General features: G+C 55.9%; 1 protein-coding gene across 11 annotated transcripts in view; it reads right to left on the bottom strand.

Moving 5' to 3' along the window:
* Positions 1 to 6: 6 nt before the first annotated feature.
* SLC29A1 (solute carrier family 29 member 1 (Augustine blood group)) overlaps positions 7 to 18,911 on the bottom strand; it is a 33,922-nt gene continuing 15,017 nt past the window's right edge. For 6 of the 11 annotated variants that reach the window (XM_027887656.1, XM_027887663.1, XM_027887659.1 and 3 more), the window contains 12 exons: positions 7,457 to 7,539; positions 6,883 to 6,964; positions 6,453 to 6,613; positions 6,085 to 6,224; positions 5,732 to 5,866; positions 5,462 to 5,559; positions 5,012 to 5,102; positions 4,791 to 4,879; positions 4,540 to 4,648; positions 3,138 to 3,223; positions 1,267 to 1,466; positions 7 to 690 (listed from right to left, as the gene is read on the bottom strand). In XM_027887656.1, the coding sequence (XP_027743457.1) occupies positions 579 to 690; positions 1,267 to 1,466; positions 3,138 to 3,223; positions 4,540 to 4,648; positions 4,791 to 4,879; positions 5,012 to 5,102; positions 5,462 to 5,559; positions 5,732 to 5,866; positions 6,085 to 6,224; positions 6,453 to 6,613; positions 6,883 to 6,964; positions 7,457 to 7,485 (1,332 nt within the window). In that variant the 5' untranslated portion in view covers positions 7,486 to 7,539 and the 3' untranslated portion in view covers positions 7 to 578. Of the gene's footprint in view, positions 691 to 1,266; positions 1,467 to 3,137; positions 3,224 to 4,539; positions 4,649 to 4,790; positions 4,880 to 5,011; positions 5,103 to 5,461; positions 5,560 to 5,731; positions 5,867 to 6,084; positions 6,225 to 6,452; positions 6,614 to 6,882; positions 6,965 to 7,456; positions 7,540 to 8,331; positions 8,484 to 9,247; positions 9,368 to 13,043; positions 13,069 to 13,778; positions 13,933 to 18,911 lie in introns of those variants that run through there. The other 5 variants (XM_027887653.1, XM_027887664.1, XM_027887661.1 and 2 more) reach the window with 5 other exon arrangements.

Raw genomic sequence — 18,911 nt, 5'->3', positions numbered from 1 at the left:
ACACAGATGTCTGTGCCCCTGGGATACCATTGCACAGGGGCATGTGCGTCTAGCCGAGAGCAGGGATTGTGAGGCTGGCTGGGGCTCTCCTCCCTATGCGCAAGTCTTACCAGGAGGAGAAGGGATGTGGGATATTTCCAGGACCGCTGGAAGAGAGGAGAGGAGAGCAAGTCCCTAGGTGCCTTGGGGAGAGGGGCACAAGAGGGAATAACACTGGATACCAGCCTTCCACTCTGTCAGAGAGGAAGAGGCTGAAAATGGCTTTTGGCCTTGAGCCGGGGAGGTTACGCAGTGTGGGAGGCAGCTGGACCTCTGTGAGATCCTGGGGGTCTTACAACACACACAGCATGGGGAAGGAGAAGGCACGTAGGCCTGAAGGCGTCACACAGCCGAGCATGGCAGGAGCCAGGCCAACCCTGCAGGAGTGGAACCATCACTGGTGTAACGTCTGCTGTGGCAGTGTGATTTGGCAGGGACAGGCATGAGGTGTTATTTTCCCACAGTGCTGAGGTGTCCAGGGCCTCAGAGGAGGATGCGGAGCCATCTCTCGGTGTCCCTGCACCCTCTGTGTGCCTCTGCTAGATGAGAATTCGGAACAGAAAGGAGACCGCAGCTCCTAGGGCCAATCCCAGCGACAGGAAAAAGGCCATGACGGCTCCAGCTGTCTCTGCTTCATGCACAAGCACTTTCCTAGGGGAGAAACAGGTGTCAGATCCATCCTCAGGATGCTTGCCCCATGCCCTGCTGTTCAGTGGAGATGGGAGGCTCCTCTGCAGTAGAGGAACAGCAAAAGCAAATTCACCTTGGCTCCAGGAGCCTGTCTCCGGACTGCAGACTCATACAGAAAAAGTGCATCAGGCAGGTAACCCCAAAGCTCCCAGCACCAGGGATATCCCTCTCTGACTCCTGCCCCTGTGCACTGTATCCTGCCTGGCTGAGCCCCAGCTGGGCTCCTCATGCCACCTGTGCTGGGCAAGGCTGTGGGTGCTGTACCACACTTAGCTCCCCCTCCAGATCCCTGCTGCATCTGTTCCCTTCCCCTGCGTGGCAAGCGAGGAAAATGGAGAGCCCAAACAGCTTCCTCATCCCTAGGATGCAGAGGCACAAGCCTAGGAGATGGGACACTGGAGGTAGTGCCAACTCTCTTCTGTACCTGTGGCCCCTTCTCCAGACACCGAGCTGGGCAGAGCTAGACTCCAGGAGTCAGGCCAGGACTGTCATCCGGGGGTGTAACCAACCCTTCCCTCGTCCCCAGCTCCTACTCACTTGGGCCCGAAGCACATGCAGAGGCTGGCCAGGTAGCCATTGGAGATGGAGAAGAAGATCATGAAGATGATGTACCAGGCGTCATGGGAGAACACCACAGGCAGGTAGTAACGGGGCTGCACGTTGCACAGCATGAAGAGAGGGATGAAGATGACACGGAGGATCACCATCACTGGCAGGAGGCAGCTGTCCTTCCCGGGCTGGGAGAAAAACACAGGCAGCTGAGGAGTGGGTATTCCCCATACCATGCATGGCATGCCGGCAGGGGATATACAGAGGCTGTCCCTACTGTGCCAGGGCTGCAAAGGAGCCACTGAGAGGGGAAAGTTCCTGAGAGACTTTCTCTGCTACAAGAAGTCTCAGCATTACCACCTGCTGTGGTAAGGAGGTCCTGCTAGGTCTGAAAGCCCTGTCCCAGACTACTTGGAGAGCAGCAGCACCAGAGCTAAAATACTGAGCTGGGTCTGTGGGTTATTGCTAAGCCCTTGCTGGCAATGGGCACACAGGCAGGAGAGCCTTGTGCACGCTCATGCAGTGAACCACCGTGCAGGACGAGGCTGGCTGAGGTAAATCCCTTCTGGCACCTCAGCGCCTGCAAACTGGGCTTTAACCAGCTCTTCGGCCTCCTACGCCATACCCCAGCCAAGTGGGGCAAGATCCAGCAATCTGGGAAAGGGATTATGCTGGGGCTGTTTAGGAATGTAGTGGGAAAGTCATGGACCAAGTTACAGTCTCCTTGGATCCTACCAGAGTTCCTGGACAACTGAGACTGGGACAAACAAGGAGACATCCTGTTAGGTTGTCCCTGCAGCTGGGACCAAGGCAGCCCCTGGCATGAGACATGCCTGGTCCTGTCTGGGGTCCCCTCAGTGAGGTGCCAGGGTCGCAGATCACAGGGCTCACCGGTCTGAGGTCAGGAGAGACCCCCAGCTGCTTTGGGAGCTGCTGGGCTGGCGTGGCCACAGGACACTTCCTGAGCACAGGAGGAAGCTGAGGTTAGGCCAGCTGCCATGCCTGTGGGGCAAACTGGTGACAGCAACTGCCTCTCCTGTTTGAGGAGGAAAAAAGGAGCGAGCGGGGCCCCAGCCAGGGAAATGAGGCCCAAACCACATGCAGTCAGACTTTCCACACACTTGTTTTGGAAACATCTCCTGCTGGGTCATCCCACCACGGAGGCTGCGGCCTGGACTCCAGGCAAGGCGGCTTATGGCCAAGGCCAAGGGCAGCCAGCAGTGATGGCCAGGGGAGAAGCAGCTCCAGGCTGCAGGGAAGTCAGGCCCGGGCAGACCCCATGGCACATCGTCCTGAAGACCTTCTCTAAACAAACAGCCTGAACAATAACGGGGAAATGGTGCTTGGAGAGTGGGTGAAGGGGCAGGAAAAGACCCAGACAGGACAGCCCCCTTCCTTGCCCAGCCTGGGGAGATGAAAGCAAGGGGATGTGGCTGGGGACAGCTCCGTGACCCATATGGCATGGCTCTGCCCTGCTCCCAGGACAAGGGTCTTTGAAGCAGCTGCGTCCTATGCTGAGGCCAGAGGTTTTATTTTGGGCTGCCCCGTCTTTCACCCTCTTCCCCGTCGCCGTCCTGTCTCACTGTTTGCATAGCTGGAGTGAAGGTTTGTTTACAAAGAGGCTGAAATGGAGGAGGCAGCTTCATCCAAGCCATGCTGAAAGAGAGGTGGGAGGACAGAAGAACACTGTGGTTCTCAGCTCTGACCCATAAATCTCTGCTTAGGACATAAAGCGGGAGTCAGCTCTGCACCTCCTTCCTGCTCCAAGCCACGGGTGGCAGCCCCAGTGAGAGAGAGCCATGGCTGAGGGACCTGGGGATGGAGACTGCCTGGACATTTGCTCCCTGTCCCACACTTACCCACGAGAAGAGGGCAGTGAGACTCCGTCCCATCCAGTCAAAGACATTAAAGAGAAGGAAGCAGGAGACAGGAATGAAGTAGAGATCTGCAGAAAGGGGAGAAGGTCAGTGATGAGCCCAGCATGCCCCAGCCCCTCATGCCAATTGCACAGAGACTGTCTTTCAGGTCTAGGTTCTCCTGGTTTCCCACTAAAGCCTGCAATAGTCTCCCAGCTAGGCTGGCGTCCGCATCCAAACCATCATGCACAGTGGTTTCCTCTTCCCTTCACGCTTACTCTACTGGGTTTGTGTGGCAAGGTTTTGGTAGCAGGGGAGCTACAAGGGCAACCTCTGTGAGAAGCTTCCAGAAGCTTCTCCCATGTCTCACACAGCCAATGCCAGCCGGCTCCAAGATGGACTCACCACTGGCCAAGGCCAAGCCCATCAGTAACAGTGTTAGTGCCGGTGGGGTAACATACTTAAGAAGGGGGAAAAAAACCCCAACATGTGCAATTGCAGTTGGAGAGAGAAGTGAGAATATGAGAGCGAAACAGCTCTGCAGACACCAAGGCCAGTGGAAAAGGAGGGGGAGAAGGTTCTCCAGACATCAGAGCACAAATTTCTGTGGAGCCCTTGGTGAAGACCATGGTGAGGCAGGCTGTCCCCCTGCAGTCTGTGGAGGTCCATAGTGGAGCAGATATCCACCTACAGCCTGTGGAAGACCCTTGCTGAAGCAGATTTGCTGGCAGGACTTGTGGCCCTGCAGGAGACCCACACTGGAGCAGTCTGTTCCTGAAGGATTGCACGCCATGGAAAGAATCCAGGGTGGAGCAGTTCATGAAGAACTGCGGCCCATGGAAAGGGCTCACAATGGAGTTCATGAAGGACTGTCTGCCATGGGAGGGTCCCAACGCTGCAGCAGGGGAAGACTGGGAGGTGTCCTTCCCCTGAGGAGGAAGCAGTGGCAGAGAAAATGTGTGATGAACTGACCACAATCCTCATTCCCTGTTTCCCTGCACTGCTGTAGGGGCAGGAGGCAAAGAAACTGTGAGTATAGTTAAGCCTAGGAAGAAGGGAGGGGTGGGTGGAAGGTGTTTTAAGATTTAGGTTTTATATTTCATTATCCTGCTCTGATCTGATTGGTAATAAATTAAATTAATTTTTCTCAAGCTGAGTCTGTTTTTTCTCTGACAGTAATTGGTGAGTGATCTCTCACTGTCCTTATCTTGACCCAGCAGCCTTTAGTCATATTTTCTCTACCTGTCCAGCTGTGAAGGGGAGTGCTGAAGTGGCTTCGGTGGGCACCTGGCATCCAGCCAGGGCCACCTCCCCAGTACCTGCTACTTCAAGCCCCACTTTCTTTTCTCCCATTTAGCTCTTTCCCAGCTTTCTCCTATCTCGCCCCCTTCCCTGGCACACTTACCCCATCTGTTTCCCTTTCCGAGGACAGTGGACACCTTAGCTGTGATGGCAGGAAAGACGCCGATGGTCACAGTGAAGACGAGGCAGACAGACAGAGCCATGACCCAGAGCTATGCAGATAAAATAAAGATGCTGGTACCAAACACAGGGCAAGAGACCAGTGCAGGGCTGGTCTCCCATCCCCATGCCCTCATACACCTTTGCCCATCCTGAAAAGAAGGGCAGGGCAAGGCTTTCTGGCAACACACAGACCTTCTTAAAAATAGCAACAACAGAGGGCTTCTCATCAGGGTTGTGGATGGGGATGACCTTTGAGTTATTCTGCTCCATCCCATTCTCATCTGCAGGGAGAGACACAAGTATGAGTGTGCATACTCTCATTAGCAGAATGAGATTTAGTTCAGTCCTTCTGTCTCATTCTTTCTTTCAGCCCTTCCTCTTTTTCCTTTCTCTTCCTCCTCCCAGCCCCTCACCTTTCTTAATCAGGTCTCTCTTGGTCTCCAGCTCTGCATTGTACACACGGTACTCTGTCTTGTCCTTCATGGAGTAGTATCGGAAGAAATCCTGGAGAGAGACAGCATGGAAAACTCAGTCATGCACGTGGAAACAAGGCTGCCAGGGGCTGTGTGGCAACAGCAGATACGGGCAATATGGGCCAAGTATTGCTTCCACTTATGCCTGATAGTGATGCTTTCCTGCTCTCTCACCGACTCAGATATTCCAGAAACTCATGTTCTTACTGAGCTGTCTGAGGTGGGAAGTATCCTGGAGTGCTCCCTCGGGACACAGGAGAGCTTGCCCTGACACAGGAGGTAGAGGCTGGTAGGAGCCACGGGTGGGGTACTAGTGAGCCCCAGTTCTTGTGCTGGGATGAGCAAAGGTCCCATGTCCCCACACCTTTCCCACCAGGAGAACAGTCTCACCAAGCGAGGCAGAATGATGTAGGAGAAGATTGCCAGCGCGATCGCCACACAGGCCGTGGTGAAGTAACCGATGAAGCTCTCGGGTTGCTGGGCACCAACTGAAGGCAAGGGAAGAGAGAGATGGGAGAAAAAGGGAAAAAGATGATGAGGGCTGAGAGGAGCGAGGCCTTGCTGTCATCTCCCACGCAATCCTGCTGCGTGACCCCAGCAGATCCTGTGACAGCAGTGCTCTGGGAAGGCCCTGTCGCCTGCAGGGCAGGGATTACTCACTGGCAATACTGAAGATCATCGCCAAAGCAGCAAAGGTGCCCGCTAAGCCCTGCCCGCTCATGATGGGGGCTGTGTAGCTGGCAGGCAGGAGCCCTGCCAGCCCAAAGAGGCTGCCCTGGAGAATAGCGCCGAAGGCTGTGAAGGGAAACGATGAGCAGAAATGAGAAACCAATGGCAAGGGTGGAACACGTCTCTCTGGGGAGCCAAGGCCCCTACTCTGCGAGGCGAGGCAAGGCAAGCCCCCCTCCTCCTTGGCTCTCCCACACTGAGGTTCATGCTTTCCTCCCAGAGAGATCAACATCAACCGCAGCCATGGGGCTGTGCTCCCTTCCTTCCCCCCCTGCTTCACTCACAGTTGATGAAGATGATGCTGATCATAGTAAAGACAAAGAAGGGAAGAGGGTCCATGGGGACCTTCACCATGATTGCAGTGACTAAAAACACCAGCCCAATGGCCACCAGGCTGCCTGAGATGCGAATCTGCTGGGGAATCCTGCAAAAGAGGGTCTCAGTCAGGAAAACCCACCCCTCCAAAAGCCTGTGAGGCTGGGACTGAGCTCTCCTGTAGGAATCACAGCCAAACTCTAGGACAGGAGACGGATGCTTTGCCTTTGACCTGACTGAACAGGCTGCAGCTTGGCTCAGTGCTAGGGCAAGAGGACAGGCCAGGGCTGGGCAGCCCTATGGGGGCTGGCAGGGGCAAGGACAGGGCAAGGCTCACCGCTGGTGGATGAAGGAGTTGAGGCAGGTGAAGATGAGGAGGGGCACCATGGCGCAGAGAGTCATGAAGTTGTCAAACATGGACTCCAGGTAGGAGGGTTTGGAGGTCTGGTTCGTGACATGGCTCATCTCCTCCGGGTCCTTAAGGCGGCTGATGAAGTACTGCAAGGGAAGGAGCCTGCTGAGGCTGAGGTTCTGCGATGCCTCCACCCCAGCACACACACACCACCCTTATCCTCCCTCCAGACCCACGCTTATCCCTCCTGCCGCCTCAGTGCCACTCGTCCCACGCAGGTCACACATGCTGGTATCCCCTGCGCTCCAACACAGAAGCTCTACACTGTGCCTTGCTGACACACCTACCTAACACCATGGTCCTTCAACATGACAGGGGACAATTAGTGTCATGGACAACAGAGGGAAGCCCTCACCTCCCTGGCGTTCATAAAGAAATTCCATGGCAGCAGTGTTCCCAGGCCGAGGATGAAGAAGATCAGCCAGACAGCCTTGTACCTGTGGAGGGGACAGCGCAGTTTGGAGGGCGATGCTGGGCAGGGTAGGGGACAGACATTGCTTCTGACTGTCCCTGGCCCCACAGTGGAAGGCAACAGGAGGAGGAGGGAAGACGATATGTATTCCCCTGCCCCACAGCCCCTGCTAGCCTGGAGTGCCAGAGGAGATGTGGCACTGCAGAGGGGCTGTGGGAGGCCCTTCATAGTAGGGTACAAAGGCAGGGGGATGCTGGCTGCTCCTTAGCATGTGGCACCCGGATACACAGCAGACATCACCAGATCTGTGAGGGAGTCAGGCTCCCCAGGCGTGTCCCAGCACAAGGGACTGTTTACAGGCTATTTGCTACAGAAAACATGAGAGAGAAGGAATGGCTTGGTAGCCCAGTGAGCATGCAGGAGTGGTGGTCCCCCCAGATGCTGGGTCTCCTTGTCCTCCCTCAACTCCTGGTATCCTGGATGTGCCCCCACACCTTACATCAGAACCCAGCATTACCTATCTTGGGGCCCATCCCTTGTTGTCATCTTGTGTGGCAAGAGTCAGCACAGGTCCCAGCAAGTCTTGTCGCTGCTCTCCGTCTAGAAAGCAAACAGATTTTATGGGAGATTGAGGGACACAAGCCAGGCAGGGGCAGTACTGGTTTTAAGCCCAATCCATCCTGCTGGCCAAGTGCTCCACAGTACTGGGAGCCAAACACCAGCCCAGGAAATGATGAGAGCACATCACAGGAGTTTTGGAAACCTGTGGCTCAGAGTCCTTCAGCTGAGAGGCTGTGATACATAGCCTTATTCTTCTGGTGGGGCACATCAAGCTCTTCCCTCTGAAAGGAAACTGCTTTCCTGAGGTGCCCAGGCTGTTCATGCCGGCTGCCCAGCTGCTCACAGCAGGCTCTTAAGGGATTTGTGAGCCTGCAGCTCTACGTCCCCAATCCTGGGGCTGTGAGTGAAACATGTGCGCTGTGGGCTGTGTCTGCCCCCCCTGCCCTGCCCTCCCCACCTCCCTCCAATGCCTGGGGCTTGGCAGCACAAAAGACACATTTAATTCAGCAGCCTCTCCGGCCAGAACCACCACGCAAATCCCCCATTTCCATTCAATTCCGCTTCCCTGGGGCTCTCGAAGCCCTTTCCTTTCCTGGGTCACCTTGAAAAGCCCAGGGCGTTCCTGGCACTGCTGTCCCCTCCCGGGCACCCACCGCTCCTTTTTCCCATCACCACCTGCCGAGCCCCTGCACTGCTCAGACATCACTCTCCCGGCAGACAACCCCAGAGATGCAGTCTCCAGAGCCTGGAGAAGGGTCCTTCCCTCCCCAGTTCCCCCCCGGTTCCCAGGGCAAAGCGGGATTAAGCGCCCTGGAGAAGCCGCAGGCCTGCCTTGTCCTTTTCCAGTCCGGGCGGCGCCGCATGGGGTGCTCCAGCACTTCTCCCAGGGCTTCACCTGCAGTGGGGCTGCAGGTGCTGCGTCCCCGGCCCTCCCGGGACATGCCCGCCGGATGCCCGCTCTGCCGCCGCCCGCAGCATCCCTGCCTGCGCCCTGCCAGGTGGGGCGGAGGAGGAGGCAGGCAGCCAGCGGCATGCTGGGATCTGTAGTTCGTGCCAGCCCCTGCCCGCACTGAAGGCAGCGCAGCCCGTCCCCTGGCACAGGTTCCCGGGTGGTTCTGCATACAGATCGCCTCCTCCCGCGGCGGGGTCCCGCAGGCTGCGGAGCCTGAGTTATGCCGGAGCCAAAACATAGCCGGCAGGATGTGGAGAGGCAGTTGGGAAGCCCCTTGGCTGCTTGGGAAAGCCAGAGCAGGACGACAGTGTGCCTGCACAGGATTGAGAGCCCTGCCAACCCGAGAGGTGCCAACCACCCTGTTGATGTCGGAGCCATCTGCAGCACCGCTCCCCTCCCTTCCCACGCAGACAGCTTGAGAGCATGACAGTTCCTGCCTTGCCCTTGCAAGCCATCCGGGCTTCCAGAGAAAACATCCCAAAATCCCTTCGCGGCAGCCTGCCAGTGCCTCTGGGGAAGAGACACCCCAAGCCCCAGCCCGGGATTAGCAGGGGAATCTGCAAGCACAACTGTCACCACGTCGCACACAGAAACCCCACCAGGGTCACTGCTTATCTCCAGGCAAACATCTCAACCCAAAAGAGGCAGGAGAACCCCAGCTCCCCCAGCTGGTCCCTAGCAAGCCCTCAACATGCTGCCCCTTCCCTGTACAAGCCCCTGGCCCCTCTTCCAGCCCCCACCCGGTCACATCGGTGCCCCAGGAAACAGGGGCAGAGACTGACCCCACAGACATACCTGGGGAGAGAGGACAGAGCCAGGGCAAGCCCCGTGTTCAGAGTATTTGAAGGCAGTGCTTCCCCTGCTTCCACACCCCCTGCTCTTAGAAGTGAGTGTCAGGCCCTGGCTCAAGTCACGCGGGCTGGAGCCCTGGGGGTCTAGTGGCATCCATGGAAGAGGAGAAGAGGTATCAGGTACCACAGCTGGCACACAGCCCAAGTGTGTGGTACTACACACTGCCCAGACGTCCAGGGAAGGGAGGAAGGGAAGAGTGCCATGCAGGAGATGGCAGGAGCTGGGGGCATTGAGGAGGTGTGGGGGGGATCGGGAGTAGGACTCCGGGGGGTGCTGGGGCAGGGTATTCTGGCATGCTGCTTTCCCACCGCCTCCTGCTTCCGCCTGGAGAGTGCCCACATCCCCCCATCAGGAGCCCAGCGTCCTTGGCAGGCACTGCCCAGCCGCAGTCTCCTGCCTGCGATGTTTGTTTTCTATCTCACTTCGCTAAGTGCCTCCTAATTTTTTCCACAAAGAGACAGTGCCTGCCAAAGGGTGCACGGGTCAGCAGTCATTACAGCAGGAAACACTTACAGCCGCTGGCTGTTACAAACAACCCTAAAACAGAAAAGGTCACATGAACCAACACCAGCAACAGGTGGCAGGCAGCCCTGCTCCCACGGGGGGGAGAGCAGCCCTACCCTATGGGACGTGGGAATAGATGCCAGCCCTCCAGCTGGCGCAGCACAGCTCTAACCACCTCCCAGAGGAGCCTGACGGAGTTTAGCTGAGCCACCAGCTTGGTGGCTGCACATCCTAAGGGACAGGGAAAAGGAGGAGTGATGTGGGGCCTTGGCATAAGGACATCCCTTTTGATCCTGGGCACAGAGCAGTCTGTCTTATCCCCACAAAAGTGATGTGTAAGCGGAAGGAGCAAGATCAGAAGGAGTGGGTTTAACAAATCGCAGGCTAGCACCTCTGAGCAGGTACAAACAAGAGATGGCACAATTTTAACTGCCGATTCATGCCACACAAAGGCTGTGACAGATGCTAAATGACAGCTGCGGTATTGGGCCACGCGCAGTCCCATTGCCAGCCAAGCCCTGGCAGCTGACAGCAGCACTAGCTGCCACCAAAACTGCTTAACCTCCGCGGAAAAACCCGCACTGCAGGACAGCCACACCTGCAGGGAGACATTTGTCAGCCGGCTCCAGACACTTCCGCATCCCTCCCTTTCCACGCATCGCCTTTTCCCATGCTCCTGCTGCCTTCGCTGAGGGCAAGCATAGTGCATGCTTGGCTTCCCACTCCAGAGCAATTCCACAGTGCCACGTAGGCACGCTATGGGTTTATATCCAGAAACACCAGCTCCTTAAAGAAAAGCCCTTTACACAACACCAAGTGTAGCAGTGTCCTTGCTGTCTCTAACCAAGGGGTTGCCAGCAGACTCAATGGTAAAACACCTCGTGTCCTCCTGACACCACTTGTAGGGGGATCACTTTGCAGGCATAAGGTCAGTACTTCCTTCAAGTACATCCAAGATGGGACAGGGCCAGTTGCCTCACCAGCCTACACCCCATCCCCTACATCCGCCTGTCCGCTGGGCACATCCGAGTCCTCCTGGCAGGAAGGTTGATCTGGAGGCCCCTCAAGGTTTACCTGCGGACACAGAACAACCCAGCACAGGGATGTAAGTCACATGAAGCTCTGCTGGCCATGACGCTGCTCCCATGAGGATGGGAAACACTCCAAGACCGCCCATTTCATGATATTTCAAGTGCGTGCCTGAACTCTGACCACGCTGCTCACGGATCCTCCTACCTTGTACCAGGGGTCCTGGGAACCAGCCCCCTGGGCAGCGCCCTGCCCTCCTCCACCTTCAGCCACCAGTTGTGAGGCACATGCTTGTATTTCACAAGAAGTATGAGTTGTGCACCATTACTGCAGTGCTGAGACAAACCCAAACCCTCCCACAATAAGGGCAGGCAGGTACCTTGGGTAAAAACAGAGGCTGATCTGGCTGGTCTCCATCAGAGGAAAAAGCAGATGCCGGGAAAAGGCAGAAGTGGCACACTCCTAGACTAACTCCCCAGCTGTTCCCCAGCGTCCGAGGGAAAGGACACACTGTTCACAAGCATTGTAGCCCATGGCAAGTTTCGCTTCTGTGAAATACGACTTCCCCCTTTAACTTGGGAGCTTCTGAGAGGGGGCAGCAGCTCCCCTTGGACGCAGGGCCTCAGCCAGGGCTCCCTCGCCCTCGACATCAAAGGGTGGATGAACATTGGAGTGGCGGCTTTACAGACCTGGATTGTATCCACCCAACAGCACATTTTCCAAATAGAAATTCTAGCTCACTTAGTCATTCAGGCATGGCTCCACGCCTTCAGCCCTCCTTGTTGCTTTCCTCCAAACCTTCACCAGCTCCCCTCAGCTCTTCCAGAGATGCTGGTGCTGGGGCACACAGGGACTGTGCAGTGGTGACACCCCACTTTGAAGAGTGGCACAAGGCTTTCCTGCTTTGTTTCTGCTTTGTCACTCACAAAGATGATTCCATTTGTGTTTTTATGCACATCAAGCCATCTGAAATAGCTCCAGGCCTTGCTGCGAGTGGCCAGCTCACAGCATAATCTTGTTTGTGGATTTGGGGCCTTTTCACTCCCTCCCTTGTCTATCACTTGATATTTATCTTTAACGAATTTCATCTGCCTACTGCCTGGTGTTGTAATTGTTGTCAGTACTCTTTCCTAGCTGGCACTTGTCCCCGTGAACCTGAGTAATCCAATCACCTCAGCAAAGCCCTGACATCTCATTGCTCATTCCCTTTTTCAGGTCATGAGCATGTTGAAAAAACACGGGACCAATGCAGAGATCTCTTTTCACAGCAAAAATTGACTGCTGACTCCTACAGCGTCCTTCCTGTTTTCATACTAATTACGGGGCCATGTAAGGACCTCCTCTCTTGACCAGCAAGTTCCCTTAAAAACTGGGCTGAAAGCTGACTGGCATTCTTTTTGGGAAGCAGCATGGGCACTATGAGCCCAGAGTCCCTATGAAGCGCTGCTCCAATCTTGGGGGCCCTTTGGCAGGAACTTCCCCTGCCCACGGACCCTGCCCTGCACAGGCACTGAGGACACACAGCAGATCCAGCACTCAGATTTTCCCTGAAGTTCCCTCTAGCCCTTCTTAGAAACAAAAGTCACGTCTTTCCCCCCTCCCAGTCCCTGGGGGCTGGGGCAGTTGTGAATGACCAGAGGCCACACGTGACAGACAGCTGCTTCACCCTCCCTTTCCTTCAGGGGAACATTGCTTGGCCCGAGCCACTTGTTGCCGTTTCCCTTTGCTTTCTAACTTTTCCTCTGCAGATGGTCTGAGAAGCCCCTCAAAAGAAGGTGGAAGAAACTGCTCAGGCTTTTGTGGAGCGAACAGAGAGGCAAAAGCTCCAACTGGCTTTTCTGCTATGGAGTCTCTTCCTATAATCCCCCATCCCTCCAATGGCCTGCAGCAGGTTTCCTACTCTTGGAATACTTTGTGAGCAGTTTCCATCAGTGAGCTGATAGCACTTCTTCTCCTTTCTGCCTCTCAGGAAACAGCCTTGCGGTGCCATCTGCTCCCCCAGCACTGCCCCATGCCTGCGTCCTGAGGAGGGGGCATAGCAGGTGAGCAGCAAGGGCGTATTTCTGCCTTCTCCCTTGCCTTGCTGTCTGCAGACAAGCTCCTCTGCATTGCCAGGGCTTGACCAACAAAAAACAAACCTCCTGCAAGGCGCCCTATGCAGCACCCTCGCCCCACAGAGTGAGGGTCCCTGGACAACGTTTCTGACCTGCTTCACCTGGTTCTCTTCACTCCTCCACGGGCAAAAGGAGAGGCGGCTCTAGATCCCCTCTGCCTTCAGGCTTGCAGCACTAGCAGCCACCACGCAAACACCTCACAGAGCAGAAGCTGCGGATACTGACCCCACTCCCAGCACCCGCTGTTATCTCGGCTGCCGGCTGGCAGGGTTGAGCATTCAGCCCTGCAGTGTGTTTTGAACTGCACACACCAGCCGGCTGCAAAGTCCCTTATCTGGAGAGTTCAAGGAGCTTGAGAGGCTCCCTGGGGGCCCTTGCCCCCAGCAGGTAAAGCGATCTGGCCACGCAGCAAATTCCCTAGGGCCTGCTAGGACTCCAGTACTGTCCCAAAGGGCATCCCATCAGGGAAAGGGAAGTGGCGGGGCAGAGCCAGCCCTAAAACTACCGCAGGTGACGCAGCTGGGACTCTTCCAACCACTGCTGAGCTCCATGAAGCCCTCGGTATCCACATCCCCACTGGAGCTGCTGAGTTGGTTTCCAGCCCTGGCAATATCACTGTCCAAACACCACTGAGGGGTCCTTAGCGATGGCAGGCCCACAGCGAACCCACACACCTCTCTCCTCATCACATGGCGAGTGCCCAAGCCCAGGCACAACTTCGCACCTGGGCAGAGAAATCCCCTCCAGGCACCCACACCCACACAGATGGGTTCTCCTGCCCAGTGTCCCTGCAGGGGGACATCGTAATGTAACAGCAAGAAGCTTACCAGAAGGACAGGGTGGTCCCAGCCCCTTGCTCCTGGTCACTTCAGGCCATGGAACTAAAGGGATGATGCATCCTTTGGAGAGGCAGGAAAAGCCCTGCAAGCTGCCTGTTCCAAGGCTGGTGGTTTGGAGGTGCAGGAGGAGATACAGTGCCTGGGGCGGGAAGCAGGGGGGGCAGGAGCTAAGGGAGGGACATCATTTCTGAGCAGGCGTCAGAGGAGGAGAGATAAGTTGATCTCAGGAGACTGTTTGCAGAGACAGGATTCACAGGGGCTCTTCTGAGAAGCTGTTTTCCTTGATGGCACCCACTCAGGCCACTCTTCCCAGGGAAAAAGACTGTCCCCTCCAAGCCACAGCCCTAACCTGCTTCTGGGGAGGCTAGATTCAGACTCAGTTTGTTGTAAATTTAGAAAAATGAAGACTCTTTCTCCCAAGGGCAGAGGGAGGGAATTGCTCAGGCCAGTGCCACCGCAAAACCTCCAAACCCAGGCACAAACCACCTCCAGGACCTGGATGATGCTTCCAGACAGCTTTCAGCACCTCCAGGAGCTGCAGGGAGACAGGGAGGGGCAGAAGGTGATCCACTACGGGCATGCACAGAAGCTCACACCAAGCTCTCAACCCCTGGCCATGGCTTTCCGTGGGAAGAGTTGGGGAGAGCACAGGGTTGCCTCACCCCAGACCTTCATGTTCTCCTGGCATCCTCTGGCAGACTCTCACAGCCCACATCCGCAGGACTGCTCCAAGCCCCCCAGGGGTCCAATGGCCAGTGCTGGCCAGGGGCCACAGGGAGGGGGGTGCTGCGGGAAGGGGTGCTCCCCTGGGATTGAGCTGGGGGCTGCAGTGGGAAGGACAATGGCAGGAAGCTATGTTTCCGCTTCCAAATGGAGAAAACCTTACAGGACCCCTGTGGAGAACAACTGGACAGCTTTAATGTAAAAATCAGATGGGAGCACAAGGAGCAGCCAGAGGCAGCCCCAAGTTGGAAGCGAGTCCTTGCATGGAGGAACCAGGGGCTTGATGCAGTGGTGGCACAGGCACACCACTGGCCAGGACAGTCATGCACAGAAGGCAAAAGCAATCCCAATCATGCACAACACAAGGCATATTTCTGGCTCCTGCCTGCCTCTCCAACAGGCAGGTGACACTCCTTATTTTCACCTAGTCAGGTGGGAAGAGGGCTGCTCTCTGATGGGCTGGGGCAGCCATTCAGGTAAGACCCCCAGGGGCATGGCTGTCTGACGCACCTCTTTTGCTTTAGTACTTTTCCCCCAGTCAGGCTTGCTCAAGAGGAATCCCTGCCTATGTCTTTACAGATGGTATCTCAGTTGGCCGCACCTTGGGCAGCAGCTAAAGCACATCAGAGAGGTGGGCTGTTCCTATTACCCCCACACGTCTGCAGCTGAGAGGAAAGGTGAGACACCTAAAGAGAAAGCACACAACAAAACAGGATGAGAGCAAAACAGCTCGTAGCCAGACAAGTCTGAAGATAAGGACTCAGTGAACACATGTGAGAAAAACCCAGCAGATAGAGTCCCACGGCCAAGGAATGAAAGAGGAGAAATACATATTTCTCCCTACCCTGTCTTCTCCTGGGCTTGGAAGGAGAGGGCTTTATCTATCAGCAACACATGGCTACCCCGATGTCACTGCTTGGGGAGCAGTACTGGAGGGGGAGAGCAGGACTGCAGGAGGACACCTTCTACTGGTGGCCACCAGGGTACTGGGATGTAGAGAGAAGACGATTCCTCTTTCACTGTTTTGTGTTCTTGGCCCCAGGACTGACCTCAGAGCCAGCAGACCCAGGAAGGAGTCAGGCCAGGAATGACATAAGGGAGCTGAGCATGAAGAAACCTACAGTTGAGGGTCTGAAGGAGAAGGATGGGGACAGCTTACATTCCAGCCAGGAGGCCCTCAAAACAGTCCTGCAGTGAGAGGCAAGACAGGAGGGGCTACGAAATCATTGGCAAGTTCAAAAGTCCCTGTAAAGTCTTCCCCAAACTATGCATGGAGATCCTCCATGCACAGAGCCCTTGACAGAGGAGGCTTGGAGGCCTCAGCTCAACCACTCTCCCACTCCAAATGCCACTCTTTTCCTCAGGAGAGTCTGAGCCCAGGACCCACTCACTTGTCCCCAAATAGTGACACTTTCTGGAGGGGCAGGAAAAGCTGGCTGCCAACCAGCAGTAAGAGAACTTGCCTGCAGCATCCCCATGCCTGCTGCCACCCGGCCACCTCCTGCACCTCATAGCATCTTCACCTTGCAGGAGAGAGGCTGTCCTTCCAGCCCCAGCTCCTTCCTATTTGGGAGCTGCTGAACTGCTGATCCCCGAGGGGGTGTGGGAGAGCATCCCCAGGGCCAGATGGAGCGAGCCTTGCCCCTGCATCCAGATGATCCAGCAGAAGGTCTGCAGCAGGCTGCCAGCCCTGCTTGGGGGCTGGCTCAAGGGCAGAGGTCATTTTGCCCCCCCCCCCCCAAACTGTTTTTCAGAGGCTGGTCCAGGCTGCACAGCTGCTTCCAATTTAGTGGAGGACAGAAGAGTGAAAACAGAGCCAGAACAACACAATCTTCCTCTGGTGTCACCACCTCCCCAGCTCCCACAGTTTGGAGGGTCAATTCCTCCCAGCTGAGCCTCAGCCCTCCGCAGGCAGAAGCCGGGACAGGCACACTGGGACCAACCACCACCAGCCTGCGGCAAGTCGAGGTTGGCTCCATCCTCTGCATGTCAGCTGTGCCCGGTGGCCAGGACAGAAATACATGGGCTATTTTGGGCCTCCGGAAACCAAAGTGGCCTTTCGCCTGCAGGCCAGCTTAGAACAGGGGCCCCGGCTGACCACTGCTTTTGGCATGAAATGTCCCCAGCCCTACTGAGAAAGGGGGATGGCAAGCACAGAAGCAGGTTTTGGGACCCATCACCTTCCGATGTGGTCTCTCTGCCAGCCGCCTGTCCTGCCAAGATCGTTCTCACTGCCTGGACAGCCACAGCATCTTGCAAACTCCAAACAGACTTCAGCTGCTAAATGCAGCTATTTCACAATGGATACAATGGCTCTGCTCCAGGAGACAGGAGCATCTGTCACCCCTTTGCACCTCAAAAACCCTCTTTACCACAGCCAGGGGGCACCCCACAATCGCCAGAAACAAATGGAGGCAGAAGGGATGGATGGCTTGTCTGGGCACATGTCCAATTCCAGTCACTTCTGAAGCTACAGCCATCTCCTAACATTGGGGTAAAGCCATCCCTACAAGTCCCAGGAGCTGGAGGAACTCGAGGAGCCACACATACCTGTACATTTCCCAGCTGATTTTAAATTGGGCTGAGGGGGAGATGAGAGCTGGGTTTGCCATATCCCTGCTCTATGGCAGACACAGAAGAGCTGTGTGGGCAGCACACAGTCTGTGTTCCAAGGAATGGAAAGCCAAGGAGGCAGCATGCCGTCAGTGGCATAGATCAAGCAAAGAACTTAGAGTAAACACCCAGGGCGTAAGCACCATCTCTGGCACCCTCTTCCCTCCTGCCTTAATAACTCAGCTTTCCCAAACAGCCTGGCAGGACTGAAGTCTCACATGTGGAGTCAAAGCAAGACTTAAGGCGGACACTTCCTTTGGAGCGAATAAGTCAGAACCCAAACCTCCCACCCTTGGCATTGGCCTTGGCTAAACTGCGGCAAACAGGAAAATCTTTATGCAAGTAGGATCAGGCAGAGAGAGCAAACAGGAGGTGGGGAGCTCACTGCTATGTCTGCCCAAATCCCGTCAAAACAGAGTCTCCCACACAACCAACAATTATGAGCTCAACCACAAGTCAGGAAAGAGCAAGTCACATCCCCTCCAAATCCCAGCCTGTGCTGCTTCATCTGTGCAACCAGCCACTACCCAGTGTGCCCCAGCCACGATATCCTAGCCCGCCTGGGACTGTGAGCATCCCCAGGGATGCCTCGCGGAAGCACAGAGAACTCTGAATGAGAGCCACCAAGTGCTCTGCTCATGTGGAAGTAGCGCTTTGCAGCCACTGCCACTGGCTTGCAGGCTTTGCCAGCCTCCCAGCCTGCCCCAGGGTAATGTAGGGAGCAGAGGAGATGAGGGCATGCCCTGCTGGGAGACCCAAGGTTACTGTACCCCTGCTGAGGTGGGCTGGCCATCCAGCAAGATGCCCTGTCAGGGCTTACCTGTGTGTCTTACCACACTGGGATGCTGATGCACTCCCACAGTGATGCTGGGCAATAGGGAGCCCAGAGGCTGAGCCCTGCTGACACATTGCATCCCCCTCGCAGCCACAAGGAAGAAAGGGAGGGACAGCTGGTAGCAGACAACCTGTGTTTGTGTATCGATGGTCAGGCTATTCACTGCTGCTGGGTTTTGTCTCAGGTCGAAGGCTCCACTGTTGGTGGAAGCCCAGCTGCAGAAGCCAGGGAGAGGGACTGTGGTGCTTTTCAGCAGCTCTCTCACCACACACACACACACACACACACACACCGCAAGGCATACATTCTGCCTTGCATCACCTGGGCACCCCACACCCGCTGCCTCCAGGAACACGCTGGCAGATCAATGTCCTGATGTGGTTCACCACGTAGACACACCAGCCTTGTGCTGCCACAAGTAGTGGGTGTGAAGAGGGGAAGGAGAAGCTGAAGGGTAGGGTGGATCACTTCATAATAGCTTCATTGTGTTGCCTTTGGTCTGCCTCCTCCTGCAGTTAATGGATAACGCTCCCGCTCCCACTCTCTTCGGACACCATGGAGACCCACCCAACCCTGCCATCCTGAGCCACAGCCCAACACTCACAAACCATGATGGGCTGAAAGCACCATATGCTCTGTGTGCATCCTGCAGCAGCAGGCTCCCTGTGGGGGCAGAGATCCAGTCCAGAGCAAATACTATCACGGAGCTGAGGGTACAGCACTGATGGAGGATAAAAAATGGAATTGCCCCCAATTTGGTCCTGAGGCTATGCAAAGACAAGGCCTACCGCAGGCAGAGCAGGCAAGGCTGATAAGGCTGGCATCTCCTTTAACCCTGAGCCCTGGCCAGGACTGAGAAGCAAGATGTGCCACCAGTCCCTCCCACCTCCCTGAACTGTTCTCTAGGGGTTATCCCCAAGCCTAGACTAGGAAGCTCCTCTCATGAGGGT

This window comes from Empidonax traillii, unplaced genomic scaffold, assembly GCF_003031625.1.
Source record: "Empidonax traillii isolate 1590-97213 ecotype Southwest subspecies unplaced genomic scaffold, ASM303162v1 scaffold218:size1087226, whole genome shotgun sequence".
Taxonomy (NCBI): Eukaryota; Metazoa; Chordata; class Aves; order Passeriformes; family Tyrannidae; genus Empidonax; species Empidonax traillii.
The sequence above is the reverse complement of the archived record's forward strand: the minus strand, read 5'-3'. Positions and strand labels throughout refer to the sequence as shown.